Source organism: Ctenocephalides felis, unplaced genomic scaffold, assembly GCF_003426905.1.
Source record: "Ctenocephalides felis isolate EL2017-DRISC unplaced genomic scaffold, ASM342690v1 CF-g0.4_SCAFFOLD_03571, whole genome shotgun sequence".
Classification (NCBI taxonomy): domain Eukaryota; kingdom Metazoa; phylum Arthropoda; class Insecta; order Siphonaptera; family Pulicidae; genus Ctenocephalides; species Ctenocephalides felis.
Genome location: NW_020539725.1, coordinates 19,708,173 through 19,723,606, shown reverse-complemented (window position 1 = coordinate 19,723,606; position 15,434 = coordinate 19,708,173). Strand labels below are relative to the sequence as shown.

The following is a 15,434-nucleotide window of genomic DNA, read 5'->3' as shown; positions in this document are numbered from 1 at the left end:
AATATCAATGTGCACATACTCATACCATGGATTAATAATGGTTTCATATGCTATATTAGGATACAAAATTGTAAGTGTTTTATTACTATTATTATTATTATTGTTTTTCCATGAAATTTCCTTTCATATAATTTATTCAGTTTCAATTTTTATAGTTAATCTGATTACCACTGAATGATGGCTAAGATGCTAGCCGAAACGTATGGATTTTATATTGAGTTTAATAAATATTTTTATTGATGTTACGCCCGAATATTAAACTCAAATTAAACATATATATATATATATATATATATATATGTATATAGATATATAATACAAATATGTTATGATTAAATTTAATTAATTAGATTAATTTATGCTTTCAAAAGCACTTAACCCGTGTACGCGACGTTCTTATCTCAGAGATAATCTCAGTATTTATCACCTATAACAAAACGATATAATGACAATCCGCAAATGTTGAAATTAAAGCAATAATAGATAATCAAATTTGCAATTTAAATTTTCTTAATAATATTGTGAAATCACGTATAATTGAATTAAAACCTTTAGAGAATCGCCTGAAAGAATGCAAGGTATTTATTTCAACTCAGCTGATTAGTAATAGAGTTTAGTTTGTATATATATGAGTGCGGAGATCAACAGATAAACATAGACGTGTGCCAAGCATTAAACTAAAATGTTCTTACATTATGATTCCTAAATAATCGCGCATCGTTAAATTTCGCTTGTCATATCGTGTTTTGTGAAAACGAAACAGAGCCGAACAACTACAAAATCGTTACAGACGTTGTCATGTGACGATCGATATGAAAACAGTGAACGTATCAACCGATGGACCAAAATTGACGAGACCATTTCCCATTCGAGGTAGGACTATAAAAAATGTATTTTTGAACTCGTCTTACTCCTGAGTGAATTGCAAAAAACACAACTCCGGAGATGTAATTACATAAGTCGAACCGGTTTGTAATCACAAATTAAAAATGTTATACGTAACGATTTCCGTAATGTCCAACTAATAATAAAGTATCATGTGATATTTCAATGCTATGATGTGCTGTGATATACGAACTTTGAATAGTCAATCATGAACTAACCGATTATTATTTGTCTTGTGGCCGTATTCATTTTTAATTATATATATATATATATATATATATATATATATATTTTTGAATAGTCTTGAATTTGATGTTGATATATATGTTTAATTTGAGTTTAATAATCGGGCGTAACATCAATAAAAATAGTATGAGTTTTTTTAAAAAATTTATTTATTTAAAATCCATACGTTTCGGCTAGCATCTTAGCCATCATTCAGTGGTAATCAAGTTAAAATTTTGTATCCTAATATAGCATATGAAACCATTATTAATCCATGGTATGAGTATGTGCACATTGATAAGATATATATTTTTTAACACAAACATCACAAATGGTAAAACACACTAATAATCATGATAACTTAACAAGTTGTCGAAACTATGTATTTACTCTTTGGAGTTTAGGATAGAAAATATCCTTCTCCATCTATCCTAAACTCCAAAGAGTAAATACATAGTTTCGACAACTTGTTAAGTTATCATGATTATTAGTGTGTTTTACCATTTGTGATGTTTGTGTTAAAAAATATATATCTTATCAATGTGCACATACTCATACCATGGATTAATAATGGTTTCATATGCTATATTAGGATACAAAATTTTAACTTGATTACCACTGAATGATGGCTAAGATGCTAGCCGAAACGTATGGATTTTAAATAAATAAATTTTTAAAAAAAAACTCATACTATTTTTATTGATGTTACGCCCGATTATTAAACTCAAATTAAACATATATATATATATATATATATATATATATATACATATATATATATATACATATATTTATTTATTTTTACATAAAATATTATAATATGCCTCAACCTAATTCTAAAGAGCACAATGCCACAGCAGTAGATATATTTTGGCACCTGATCAAATGCTAAATTTGCCTAATGCTTAATTGAAATTAAATTAATTGATTAATTTGAGTTAATTAACTTCCCGTAGAGTAGTTATAGTAATGGGCCGTAAATCGAAAATAAAATTTTTTGCATTTCTGAAGGTTTCTGAACACTTTGGCATACCCCAGAAAAAAGTGATGTGTGTATGTGTGTGAGTGTGTTTTATGTCCGCATTTTTTCGTCCACGTTTTCGAGTGGACGGATCAACCGATTTGAATGATTCAACTCCTATTGATTAGTTTTTGGTAAATGCGGGTCCAGCCGTTACGGAGATAAAGAGAAAAGAGTGCAGAAAATAGAAATCGAGTTTTTGAGAGAACGGAGCATCCGATTTTAATGAACTAAAAAACATTCAATTTGTAATGATTTGGAGAAGTGGTCCAGCCATTTCGAAGGTACAGAGCTAAATGTACAAAAAATGTCGTTTTTTTTAGAAATATAAGCATCCCATTTGAATTATTTAAAGAACTTGCTGCAAGTTTCAACAAAATAATTGCTTTTGGAGGAAAAAAATTTTTATTTCTAATTTTTTTTTTCAAAAAAAAAAATTTTTTTTCAAGAATTTTTTTTTGTATATCGAAAATAATTCAGATTTTATTTTAATACTGCTCTAACTTACTTTAAACAAATAATTTCAACTTTGCAATTCAGTTTATGTAATTTCTATAAATATTAGACAATGTTACAATATTTATAATAATCTGTTTGAAAACATTTAATATTCCTCGAACATTTCGTTAAGGTACGGGAAGTTCAAGCAATTTGTCTTAAGGCACGATGCCATACACCACTAGTTTGAGTTATTTTTGTACATTTAAATATTGGAACTGTAATCGTGAATAACATTTTTTTAACCGCAATCAAAAACAATGACACAATTCCTCAACGAATTTAAAATTTTCGAAATTAGTCGACGTTAAAAAACCCTTCTTTGAAAAAAAAGTACCCATTGTTAGCAAGCTCAAAAGTTAATTTAATCAGTATTATAAAATGGTAAAATACTTGATAGTTATATAATAAAAAAAATCAGTAAAAAATAAAAACCTAAAAATAACACGATTCTTTAATATTTTATTCACATAGATTTCTTAGATAATGAATTACAAGAATAATGTTGTAAAGTAATATTTTCATATATTATATTTTACAAAAAAGTAGTGCTATTTGAACACTAACAATAAGGCACTGTACTTATACATAACTGATACATAATTAGATTTATTTTTCGTTAAAATTGTGAATTTTAAATTGAAAACCTATTTTTTATATTTTGCTCCATTGAATATCATTAATATAATGCATAGTACTGAATATATTACGATGGTAAAATATGTGAATAATAGTTGTAAATGGCAGTTCGCCGGGGATATTCTAGACTAGAAATCGCAACTTGCATTAAATAAATAATTGACTTATTTAATTATAAGTAAGATTTAGATTTAACAACTTTTAAAATGGTGATAAAATATTCGAAAACAGTTTTCGCCTTTATTAAAAAATAATCATTATTTTATATAATATTTAACATTATAATTATAATGATCAATCTTTCAAACATACTCATAACAGACAAAGCAGATAAAACAGAAAAAATGTAGTATATTTTAAAACAGGGTATTTCAAAAAACTGGTAAATGTAAAAAGTACTATGATTGATGTAAGATATTGTACTGTTTTAAAATGCAAGAGGAAAATAACATTATTGAATAAGTGTGTTTATATAATATCATAGAAAGAAATGATATTCAATGTGCATATTCTTAAAACTCTTTGCAATGTTTGAATAACATTTTGGCTTAGAAATATTCAACATCAAAACAACAACCTCATCTCATAATAGTAAAATCAGAGAATAATTCTGAGACTAAACAGAAGAAGAAAGGCTGAATGAGAACATACATTGTGTATTTTTGTTGTAGATGTAGCACTTGTATTATTCAATATAATTACATATATAATCCAACTCAACACATGATTATTCTTATGCTGAAATATGCAGAATTATCGGGATAATAAAATTTTTGCAAATGTTCTCTACCTCAAACGACTTGGCTCAACATTCATGTAAACTGGACCAAATAAAATTGTTACAATATAATGCCTTATACAAAAGAAGTAACACAAGTTTTTAAAAATTTAGACTACCATTAAAGCTCGTTTAAAACCCCAAAGTACAGTACATTTATAACAGTTTTATAAGAATAAAGGGATAATAATCAACCTCTCAACCAAAAGAGTTGTTTGATCGTAATATATAATTACAAGATCATGTAGATAATTGCAAAATATAGTTATCACAGTTTTATAATAATATAAAGAAAATAATCAACCTCTCAATCACAAGAGCATCTTGATCGTTACAGATATATATCTATATACAAGACGTCTATACTTGAAACTCTTCAACATTATCATCATTTGTTCAAATATCAAATTTCTCATTGCGTACTAACCTTTGGTATCCTTTGGTTCAATAATGCAAGCGATTTCACCAGTGCTGTTATATCAATTAAATTACATGGCACAGCTTTTTGCAGAAGCTTATCAAATCGGTGGTGCTGGAAACATTCTGGATGTTACTTTTTTCCCTATTGATGAAGCCATTTTACAAGCTTGATATGTCATAACAGTCATCATCAAAATGAAGACGATAAGCTGAAAGATTTGTTTAAACAGACTGAATAAGAATTAAAAACTAAAATCTAATCTAAGTTATCATTCAAAAACAAATTATTTATAAGTAATTTCACAGTAATAGCATATTATTTTTGACTAACTGGACGACTTATACTAATATTAACATTAAATCAACTAATTCAGGATATAATAATGAAATACAAATGTTCGATAATTAAATTTAGATTCAACTCATATTTAAACAACAAATATATCAATTGTTCATATTGATTTTAAAGTATTGTTTACAGGCATCACTTGAATTTATAACAACTGTCAATAACTACAACAGTAACTCAACTTGTTCACTTACAAATTATATAAAAAAAACTAATATTTTCTTTCATAACTCACTTGTAACACTGCAACATTATAATGCATTTTTAATATAAAACTATTTGCTGTTTTATATTTCTATAAACACTTTAATTTTTTGACAGTTAACAAGATAAAAGTTGACCTATTTAGAAGTTAACCTTATCTAGCCATGTGGCAAAATGTCGTCCTCTATTCGTAGTAAAAACGTCAAGGTCAAAATGTTAGTTTATAAAAATATTTTAATAAGTGCTGAATAGTTAATGAAATCAGTAAAATTATATTAGTTTAAACATTCCATTTTAATAGTTTTTATGAATTAATAATCATGTTTAATAGCCGAAAGTCTTTGTTTCAATTTCCAATTGTTGTGATAGGTAAATTGAATTACATGCTCTAATAATTTGTTTGAACTGAACTCAATAATAACACATAGCATTTTACAAATATGTCGGTTATTTTACATATATTTAGCTATTTTTACTAGTTTTCGTTTTATGACAATATAGTTTAATTTCATTATCAGCACTAACTTGAATTTTACATCAGGGATTAATTTAACCCTTAGTTAAAAACATTCATTCATGTTTACCACAGTTGACAAGTGACATTTATTTACCATAATAAATTCATTAAAAATGGTTAATCATAGCCAAAGTTAATAATATAATTACTTTTGGTTACTACTGGTGAATTTAACTTGCATTCACATTTTCTTTGTTTTTCCTTTCAGGAGAAAGAGTGAATTATGTCAACAGTCCGCATGTTATTGCAATGGTTGGATTGCCTGCAAGAGGAAAAACTTATATAGCAAAAAAACTTTCAAGATACTTAAACTGGATAGGCATTAACACAAAAGGTAATACAATTTGTATTAAACACGGATCTGTAATAATCACTATACAATGGTGAAAGTAATGATGCTTAAACCTTAATATGGTATAACATTCATTTTCATTGCGATGCAGAATGATGTGAATGCTATTGCATTCATCGTACATGAAGATTAAAATATGATATTCAAACTTCCAATATAATGAGAATATATTAAGCAAACATTACATTCTCATATTGTTTAGGTAGGCTGACTACTCTTACAAATGGTGTTCAATCAAGTCTCAGATATCACAACCAATTTAAAAATAAAATGACTGTAAATTTTTCTACCTTGCTGAAACTTTTACTCTCTCCAAACATGTTAAACATACTTTATATCTTTGACATTCTGATATTTCTTTTCATAATACTATTTTATCATGTTTAGTTTTCAATCTCGGTGAATATAGAAGACATGCTACAAGTGAATATAAAAGTCATGATTTTTTCCGACAAGACAATGAACAAGCCATGGCAATTCGAGCAAAATGTGCTGAAGATGCTTTAAAAGATGCTTGCAACTGGCTTGATAATGGTGGGGAAGTAGCAGTGAGTATTTTTTTGTTACATTGTTCTATATAACTATTGATTTAAATATTTGTAATTCATAATAAATTAATAAAATAATTAATGATTGAGCGTAATAGTAATATACTAGAATATAGTGTAGTTAGTAGTTTTCTTTTCTGTTTTGAATTATCATACAGAGAATGTAAGGTAATGGAAATAATATATCCATTTATTTTTTATTATATAAACTATAAATCACACCAAAATTTGTAATTATATAAATTTTTGCAAACAATTTTGTGTAGAGGAATTAAAACTTAACTGAATGATCAAAGCAAACATGTACTTTGATAATTTGTTGATGAAAATGGAAATCTTTTATAATATTTTATCTATTACAGGTCTTTGATGCTACGAATTCCACTATAGATAGAAGAGAGATGATATATGATATTGTTGTGAGAAAAATGAAATTTAAGTTGTTCTTTGTAGAGTCACTTTGTGATGATCCTCAAATAGTAGAGCAGAATGTAATGGTAAGATAAATGTATCAAGTATATAATGCAAATATAAATGGAAGATAAAATAAATTATGAACTGCAGGAAGTTAAAGTTAGCAGCCCCGATTACATAAACATGAACACAGAATCAGCTCTAGAGGACTTCATGAAGAGAATTGAGCATTATAAAGAAAGGTAAATAATTTAATTAAGGAAAAATTAAATTATCAAACAGGCTTCTGATAATATATGATATATTTTACAGATATGACATTTTAGATGAAACTACAGAAGGGCATTTATCATTCATGAAAATATATAATACAGGAGAAAAAGTAATAGTTCATAAACATGAAGGGCACATTCAATCTAGAATTGTTTATTATTTGATGAATATACATATCACTCCAAGGACTATATATTTGACAAGAGTAAATATATTATGAATAACATAATATAATCAGAAATAGATTTTAACATACATTATGTGTGCCTTTTTAGCATGGAGAAAGTAAACAAAATTTGCAAGGACGTATTGGAGGAGATTCTGATTTAAGTGAAAGAGGCGAAAAGTATGCTGCGGCATTGGGTGCTTACATTACCGAACAAAATGTAAGTGATAATTATATTAAAATTAATTTAAAAATTAAATATAGTGAGGTTGAAAACCTTATAGAGATTACAGATTTGTTATTTTGTACTTATCATACCTTTTAACAATAAAAATAACAAAGGACACCAGATTGAAATCAATGTTGATAATTAACTATGGTATAATGATTAAATATAATATCTAATAAGTTTTTATTCCTTATCCTTTAAAAAAAAACGTATTTAGATCTACTTTTACATTTATATTTTAAAGCAAATTTAACTGCATATATTATATTAGCTCCAGTTATTCAATATGAATGAAGGTTAATATTATATTAATATATTAAATATTAATATAATAATATATATTAAATTATTAAATTATATTAATATAGTAGTCTATGATTGATATGAATCCTTCAATCACTAGAAATATTTTACTGAATGACTAATTTTTGTTGAAATGTTTAAATTATTAGTTTGATGAAGTTTTCAGAATATATATTTCAGAATAATTTATATATTAATATTTATTGTTTTTAGATAGACGGTTTACGTGTTTGGACATCATGGATGAAACGTACAATTCAAACTGTCAGTAGCGTTCCAGCACCACAAGAGCGATGGAAGGCGTTAAATGAGCTTGATGCAGTAAGCATAAAAATCTATTTTATTATTATTAAAATTTATAATTTTGGCTTGCAGTAAAAGTTTCTTGAGGAAAACAAATAAGTAAATCACTTCATATTTGCTTTAGCCACTGTGCAATCAAAATAGTACTATAGATATATATGAAATTTAGTCACAAATTTGTTCAAATTAGTGTTCTTTACCATTTATTTGTTCTTTAAATTGATATTACTTTTCAGTAAAAAAAATCTCTGGTTAAATGATATAGCAAAACAAAATTTAGTGTACAAACCTCTGGATATTCCGAATTAGAACTCATTTTGAATCAATAAAATATATTTTGTTGATTATCAACTTCTCAATATTTTTCAATATTCTGAATACTTTGAAAGTTTCAAACACTTTAAGGGTTAAGAATTGATTTCATTGAACTTATTCTTTATTAGTTTTAGAACATGTTTAAATATACATTTAATAATAATAATAATTATTATTATGAGAATGTAATAAAGAGTTCAATATTATTTTGATCATCAGGGTATATGTGAAGAAATGACCTATGCAGAAATTCAAGCTAAGTATCCTGAAGAGTTTGCTTCTAGAGATGCGAATAAATTTGCTTACCGCTATCCAAGAGGTGAAAGTTATGAAGATTTGGTTGCTCGCTTAGAACCTGTCATCATGGAACTGGAACGTCAAGGGAATGTATTAGTAGTTTCGCATCAGGCTGTATTGAGATGTCTGTTGGCATACTTTCTGGATAAATCTGCAGGTGAATGAGAATTATGTTTGTTTCATTTAGATGGACAGCTACTATCCAGTAATATAAATTCCTATGTATTTTGAAATACTCAGGGCTAATTATTTTTTAGACGAACTGCCTTACCTGAAAGTACCTCTACATACAATAATAAAGTTGACACCTGTAGCATATGGATGCAGAATGGAGTATATAAATTTCTCTATTGATGCTGTTGATACTCATCGTCCTAAACCTGCCAATAAGCTGTGATAATTAAGATGCCTCCATTCCATCTACAATAGATGACAACCTTTTTGCATATAATAAAATTCCATAGAATTATAACTGTTAACATAATTCTTATTAATATATTTTATTAATAAATATTACTTTGAAGAAGTTTAAAAACTATTTTTATCAGTCTCTCATATTCTTATGTATTTATTTACAGATCAGATGGTTGCATTTTTTTCTAACAAAATACATATTGAAAATGTAGATATTGCTTTTCATATATTTCCTAGAAATACAAGTGAATTGTGTGTGTGTGTGTATTGTACAAATGTTCAAGAAAAAGTGTATGTGAAGATCCTTAGCTAGACAAGTGGTAGGCAGAATGATATTATTTAAATGAAATTTCTTGATAATAACCTTGTAAAAAATTATTTATTTAAAGTTAAGCCAATTTATATCTTACAAAACCATTACTTAAAATTAAGATTCAACTAGTGCTCTCAAAATTCATTCATAATATTATCATATCATATTTCTAATTTTTTCTATAATTGTTATCTAATTAAACCTTTCAATCATATTGCCAATAGATGAAGAAAAAGGTTAGCAACTGTAACTAATTTTAAATAGCCAATGAATATGATACTTAATAAGAAAAAAAAAATCTATAAAAAATTAAACAATTACTTATACATTGAATCTAAAAAATGTTCAAACGCTTCAAAGTTATAATATTATATTAAAATAATTGTTTGGTTGGCTATACAAAATTCAACTCGTCACATTTAAAAACCCTAATATAATTGAATGTTAAACATATTTGCATAAAAATAAATAAAACAATGTAACAATATTGTTAAAAAAAGTCAATGCAAAACAGCATGATGAAATGTCAACTGAAAACTTATCTTCTTATTTTGCTTACATACAATTCTACCAGCCAAGGGTGTTGCATCACCAAAGGTAAGCTTATTCTGTTATCAGATCTCCGCCTGATCAGTTTACTAATTAAATCCTTCGATCCAGCTGATAAATAACTGGGAAATTGCACTGGTGACTTCTTAATCTTTTCATAAGTTTGTTTTGCATTTTCACTTTCAAATGGCGGTTTTCCAACTAAAAACTCATAGCAGAGAATTCCTAAACACCAAACATCCACACTTTCATCGTAGACACAGTTGTACACCATCTCAGGGGGAGATAATCCAAGGTTCCACAAAGTGTGGTACGCCTGCAAAATAAGCATAAAGCATGTGAGTATAATATTATTAATTGTTATAATTTAAATTTAAATTTGATAAAAATATGAATTAGAACTAGAAGTATGATTAAAGTCTTCTTGTGTTAAATCATTTACCAAACTGAGCTTTGTTGAAAAGAAAATATTAGAACTTATGTTCTTGCTTTGAAAGTATGGGTAATATACTAAAATCGCATTTATAATAAAATCTAAATGCATAGAAAAAAACAATTATATGAATAAATTAACAATTATTATATGCAGTAAATATCTAATTTCTACAAAACAAGAATTATAAAAAGAATTCTAATAATTTTAAATAGACTCACTTGCTACGTGGTGCATGGCAGCTCCAGCCAAAATCAGCAAGTTTCACATCACCATCATAAGTTAAAAGCAAATTTTCTGGCTTTATATCTCTATGTATCACATCATTTAAATGGCAGTAATGAAGGGCATCTGCAACCTATAAGAAAACCAGTATTGCTTTAAAAATTTCTATTAAATTCTATTTGTAAAATTTTCACTGTAAGGGGTGTTAAGATCAAATCAGTTTCCACATCTAATTACATTTAACTCACTTGGAAAGTATATTTAGCAGACAATATTTCGTTGAATCTTCCATGGGGAGAGTTCTTCAAATGTCTATATAATTCACCTTGACCAGCTAATTCCAGTGCTAAATAAATCCTCTTTTCATCATGAAACCATGTGAGAAGCCGCAGAATATTGGATGTCTGTACAAAACATTTGTTATTTTGGATATATATATATATACACTCATACATATAGCTATGTAAATTGTTATAAATAGTGATTCATGCACATAAATCAATCTTTAAAACATATCTATTTAATAAAAAGAATAATAATAATAATAATAAAAGAATTAAGCAAACAACAATGAATGCCATTGATCAAGATCCTATTTATATCCATTTTCAAAACCTCAAAAGTCTTAAAAAGTAAAATAATGAAATATGAGTTGCTTTTACATAATTTTTGTATTAAACCTTTTATTACACAAAATTATAGTTTCTGCCATAATAACTAAATTTACACTTACTTCAATTTACTTTGAATCTCAATTTCACGAAGCACCTGACGTTCAACTTTTGCTGCTTTAATTTCTGATTTGAATAGGGTTTTCAATGCGACAAGATATTTTGTCTTTTTTTCTCGAGCTAAATATACCCTACCAAATTTTCCTTTTCCTAAAGGATTTCCTAGTTCAAAGTCTTTACAATTATATTTGTAATCACTGAAATATATAGAAACAAGTTAAACAATTTTAATTCTAAATATTTTAGTTAAAATGTGTGAAAATTAATTTACAGCACTTACGGGTTATTGAATGCCTCATGCTCCATCATATCGACTCCCATATGCAACAAAAATTCTTTCTCATCAGGGTCTTCTATATGTGAATACAATTCTTCAATATCACTTACTTTTTTAGGAATCAATAGTTTGCGTTTCGTTGACATTTCGATTGATTTGTTAAAAAGTCAACAAAGAGGAACGGTTAAAACTTACTTGTAGCCGAAAAAGCAAATTATTCTTAACATAAAGTGATTGTTTTGCACAATATATTAATATTCAACTATGAAAAACTGATTAAGACACAAATATGTACTTTTCTACAGAATTTGACGCTTTGGGGCACTTTGGGGCGCTAAGAAGTGCTAAGAGTCAAAAACCCGTTGTGATTGAATCTGTCAACGAATTCTCGTACACTCTCATGTGAACTTGGTTACAAGCCGTTGGTTATAAGATTCACAGTCATACCAAACATGACACAGATTTAAACATTACTTAAAATTGAAAATTACGTTAACTCCATAGATAAAAAGCATAAATGGCTAACACTGCGTGCGATTTTTTCTCAATCATTAAAATTAATGAAATCATATATAATCATCAAAAAATTAATGAATAATGTCAGAAAGCTAACGACAAACTTATGTAATTTCTTACAAAACTCTACAGAGGTATTGGATTTGAAAAGACACGCTTTGCGTATACAACTTTTAATCAGATAAAATCGAAAGATACTGAATTCACCAATCTTTTATCCATTCACAAGAATGCGCGTAAGGTTCACACGCGATTGAAGTAAAACTTTTTTGCTATTGTACAAGGTGGCATTTAAGTTAAAAATAAAATAAATGTATTAAGTATTATCATATGGTAACAGTGGTGATGCACACATTTATTATAATGCCATACATATTTATATAACAATAAATTCTATATTATATATTTATAATAGCATTAAAAATATTATAATATTTGAAAACAATAATGAAATTCAAATCATACTCCAAATATAACATGATCGGTTTGTCATTGTAACTAGTATTTAGGGCAATTAAAACTTGAAAATTCATTAGAGAAATGAAGTAATTGCTGATTAATACATTGTATAATATTGGTTCACACAGTGGACAGCTGTAATTTTTATGTTGCACAACGCCTAAAGAAAATTCACTTATCATGTAATTGTGTTTGAAGAACTTCATGTAATTAAAATTAACATATATTCATTGACTGCTTGTTTTTTTTTTTGCTTTTTCGCTGGCGATACAGTCTTATTCTTTGAACAGCTGTAGTATCTGTCTTGTCTATAGAAATAATTAATTATAAAACCTCGAAAACACATAGTAACTTCGAAAAATAGAAACTATTACACGCCAGATTATTCATTTGTTTTATTATTTGCACTGTAATTATTCACTGGAAACAATCAAAGCAATCATACCCACACGACGACCAATCACAATCGAACCGTATTGAAATGATCTCATCGAGAACGAATGACGCATCTTTTCCATAGAATTTTTTTCCTTACAATCTGCCTCCATAGTTCTTGTCTGCCTTTTCCGATTGTTTGCACTCCATAATGGCGTGTGCTCAGCATCCGCCCTAGTCGCTCCACCCAAGCAATAGCAATTGGGATCGGTATTGATCCGAATTCCACTCTGGTGAAACGGAGTGTATGGTTAAATCTTAAATTACATATTGTAGAAAAAAACGATCGATATTCAGAAAACTCGTCATACATGGTCTTATAGATATTGCGTTTTGTATTAAAGTTCAAATGTCAATAAAATGAATAAAATATAGTCTGGAAAAAGGACTCAAAGTTTCCTATGTTCGACTGTTTTTTTGCGTTATTTATTATTCATAATTGCTTTCACTCAACATAAATCGATTAAATTATAAGTACGTTATCACAAAACTAAAATGTACCAAATAAAGTATTTGTATCCATTATGATTTCAGGAGAAACCTATAATTATAAGAATAGCGTTAAAAGTTATTATTTGAATAATATATTTGTACTATTTATATCATTTCACAATTTCAGACAGTTGCTGGTATTTTTTAATCTCATAAAATAAATTGCTTTTTCTGGTTGAAATTTTCCGATTCTTTCCATATAAGTAATTAATTATTTTAAAATATATAAGTAATTAACTTATATATTTAAAATATTGTTAACTTATAAATTTAATAAATAAACTAATTTTAAAAAGATATAAATATGCTTATAAATAAGTATATAAATGTAAATAATAAATATTTAAATGTAATTATATATCTCCATACTGAAGCCATGAATAATTTCTTATTAATAATTTATTTAATTTTTAAAATTTACTCGATGTTTATAAAAATTGTTGTTAGCGCAAATACTTGCACAAAAGATGCTGCTACATTTTGGGGTATATCATATCCCTTTCTTGAGGTAATTCATATTTCAAACTGATAATGGATAACATATTTAAAATTAAACACAAATTGCATGGCCTTCTTACGTTTTAAAGTAAATATATGGATATGTTTATTAGTAAATATGATAGACATGCAACAAGTATAAATTTTATCTGTTTAAAGATATGAAGCAATACTCTATATTTCATGGGTCTATTCATCGAAGGTTGTAAGGTTTAAACTTACAAACTATTATTTAAAACCGCAACCGATTCAATATCGTATACTTATCATCGGGAGATAAAAATTATTTCTCAAAATTAAGTTGCTCTCCCTAAAAAAATATAAATACTAGCTGTAAGTGGAATTCTGTCTTAAGGCAATTAAGGCATCGTGCCTTAAGGCAAATTGCTGGAACTTCCCGTACCAAAATTTTTTTTTAAAAACGATTTAAGATTTTTGAAAAAAATTTACTTTGAAAAAATAAGATTTTTGAGAGAAAAACTATATTGGACAAAAATTACTTTTTTTTGAAAAAAAAATTTTTTTTTATTTTTTTTAAAAAAAAAAAAATGTTTTATTTTATTTTGACATATTTTGGAAGATCTAAACTTTTTTCAGAGCAATCGTACTGCTTTAACTGGATAAAGACGAAATATCAAAGCCCGTAAGCGCCGCGTCGCCGTCTAACGCGTAAACATTGGTACGGAACCCATAGGATGTAAAAAAAATTTATACTTATTGTTAAAATCTCTATAAAATATTTGATAATTTGATGTGCATATGTCTAATGATCATTTTGACCGCCAAATGGCATTTTTTTTACTTTTTTCATCAGATCTCCGAAACCGTTAGACTGCCTTCATGAAAATTTGATCAATTCTTTATCTTGTCAATACAAGTAAAATGTTTTTTGAATTATTCAAATCGGACGCTCCGTTCTCTTAAAAACTGAGTACCGTTTTCGGCACTTTTTGCCCGTATCTTTGGAACGGCTAGACCTGCTTCGCCAAAAACTAATCAGCACGTCTCTTATTAATACGAATCGAATGTTTTTTGAATTATTCAAATCGGTTGATCCGTGTTCCCGAATCGTCGACGAAAATTTGTATCCTTACACATACATACACACACGCACATACTACATACATACATAAATACATACATACATACATACATACACACACAAACACACACACACACATACATCCATTTTTTCTAAGGTATGCCAAAATGTTCAGAAACCTCTGAAACGTAAAGATATATAAACATTTTCATTCGATTTTTTGCGATTACTATAACTTACCCTACGGGAAGTTAAAAATCATTTACCTTGTTGATTCATATGACCATACTAACAAACCTGTTTCTTTCTGTACA

At 27.3% G+C, this 15,434-nt stretch overlaps 1 protein-coding gene and 1 pseudogene across 2 annotated transcripts; one reads left to right on the top strand and one right to left on the bottom strand.

Annotated features, from left to right (window-relative positions):
* The first annotated feature begins 759 nt into the window (after positions 1–759).
* LOC113385478 (6-phosphofructo-2-kinase/fructose-2,6-bisphosphatase 2-like) lies at positions 760–9,168 on the top strand. 2 transcript variants are annotated; one of them, XM_026623331.1, is made up of 10 exons: positions 760–873; positions 5,745–5,870; positions 6,276–6,436; positions 6,799–6,933; positions 7,001–7,092; positions 7,163–7,328; positions 7,399–7,509; positions 8,035–8,142; positions 8,659–8,893; positions 8,994–9,168. In XM_026623331.1, exons 1-10 carry the CDS (start codon positions 813–815, stop codon positions 9,131–9,133), a joined length of 1,335 nt encoding a protein of 444 aa, XP_026479116.1. In that variant the 5' UTR covers positions 760–812; the 3' UTR covers positions 9,134–9,168. The 2 variants fall into 2 exon arrangements, with proteins under 2 accessions (XP_026479116.1, XP_026479117.1); XM_026623332.1 differs by lacking the exon at positions 760–873 and adding an exon at positions 5,210–5,388.
* A 660-nt stretch (positions 9,169–9,828) lies between these two features.
* Positions 9,829–11,949, bottom strand: LOC113385484 (annotated as a pseudogene).
* Between the last annotated feature and the right edge of the window lie 3,485 nt (positions 11,950–15,434).

Coding starts and splice junctions, on each gene's coding strand:
- LOC113385478 (XM_026623331.1), top strand. CDS start 813: ATGAAAACAGTGAACGTATCAACCGATGGACCAAAATTGACGAGACCA. Junction 6,437..6,798: donor ATAATGGTGGGGAAGTAGCA/GTGAGTATTTTT, acceptor TATCTATTACAG/GTCTTTGATGCTACGAATTC. Junction 7,510..8,034: donor CTTACATTACCGAACAAAAT/GTAAGTGATAAT, acceptor TATTGTTTTTAG/ATAGACGGTTTACGTGTTTG.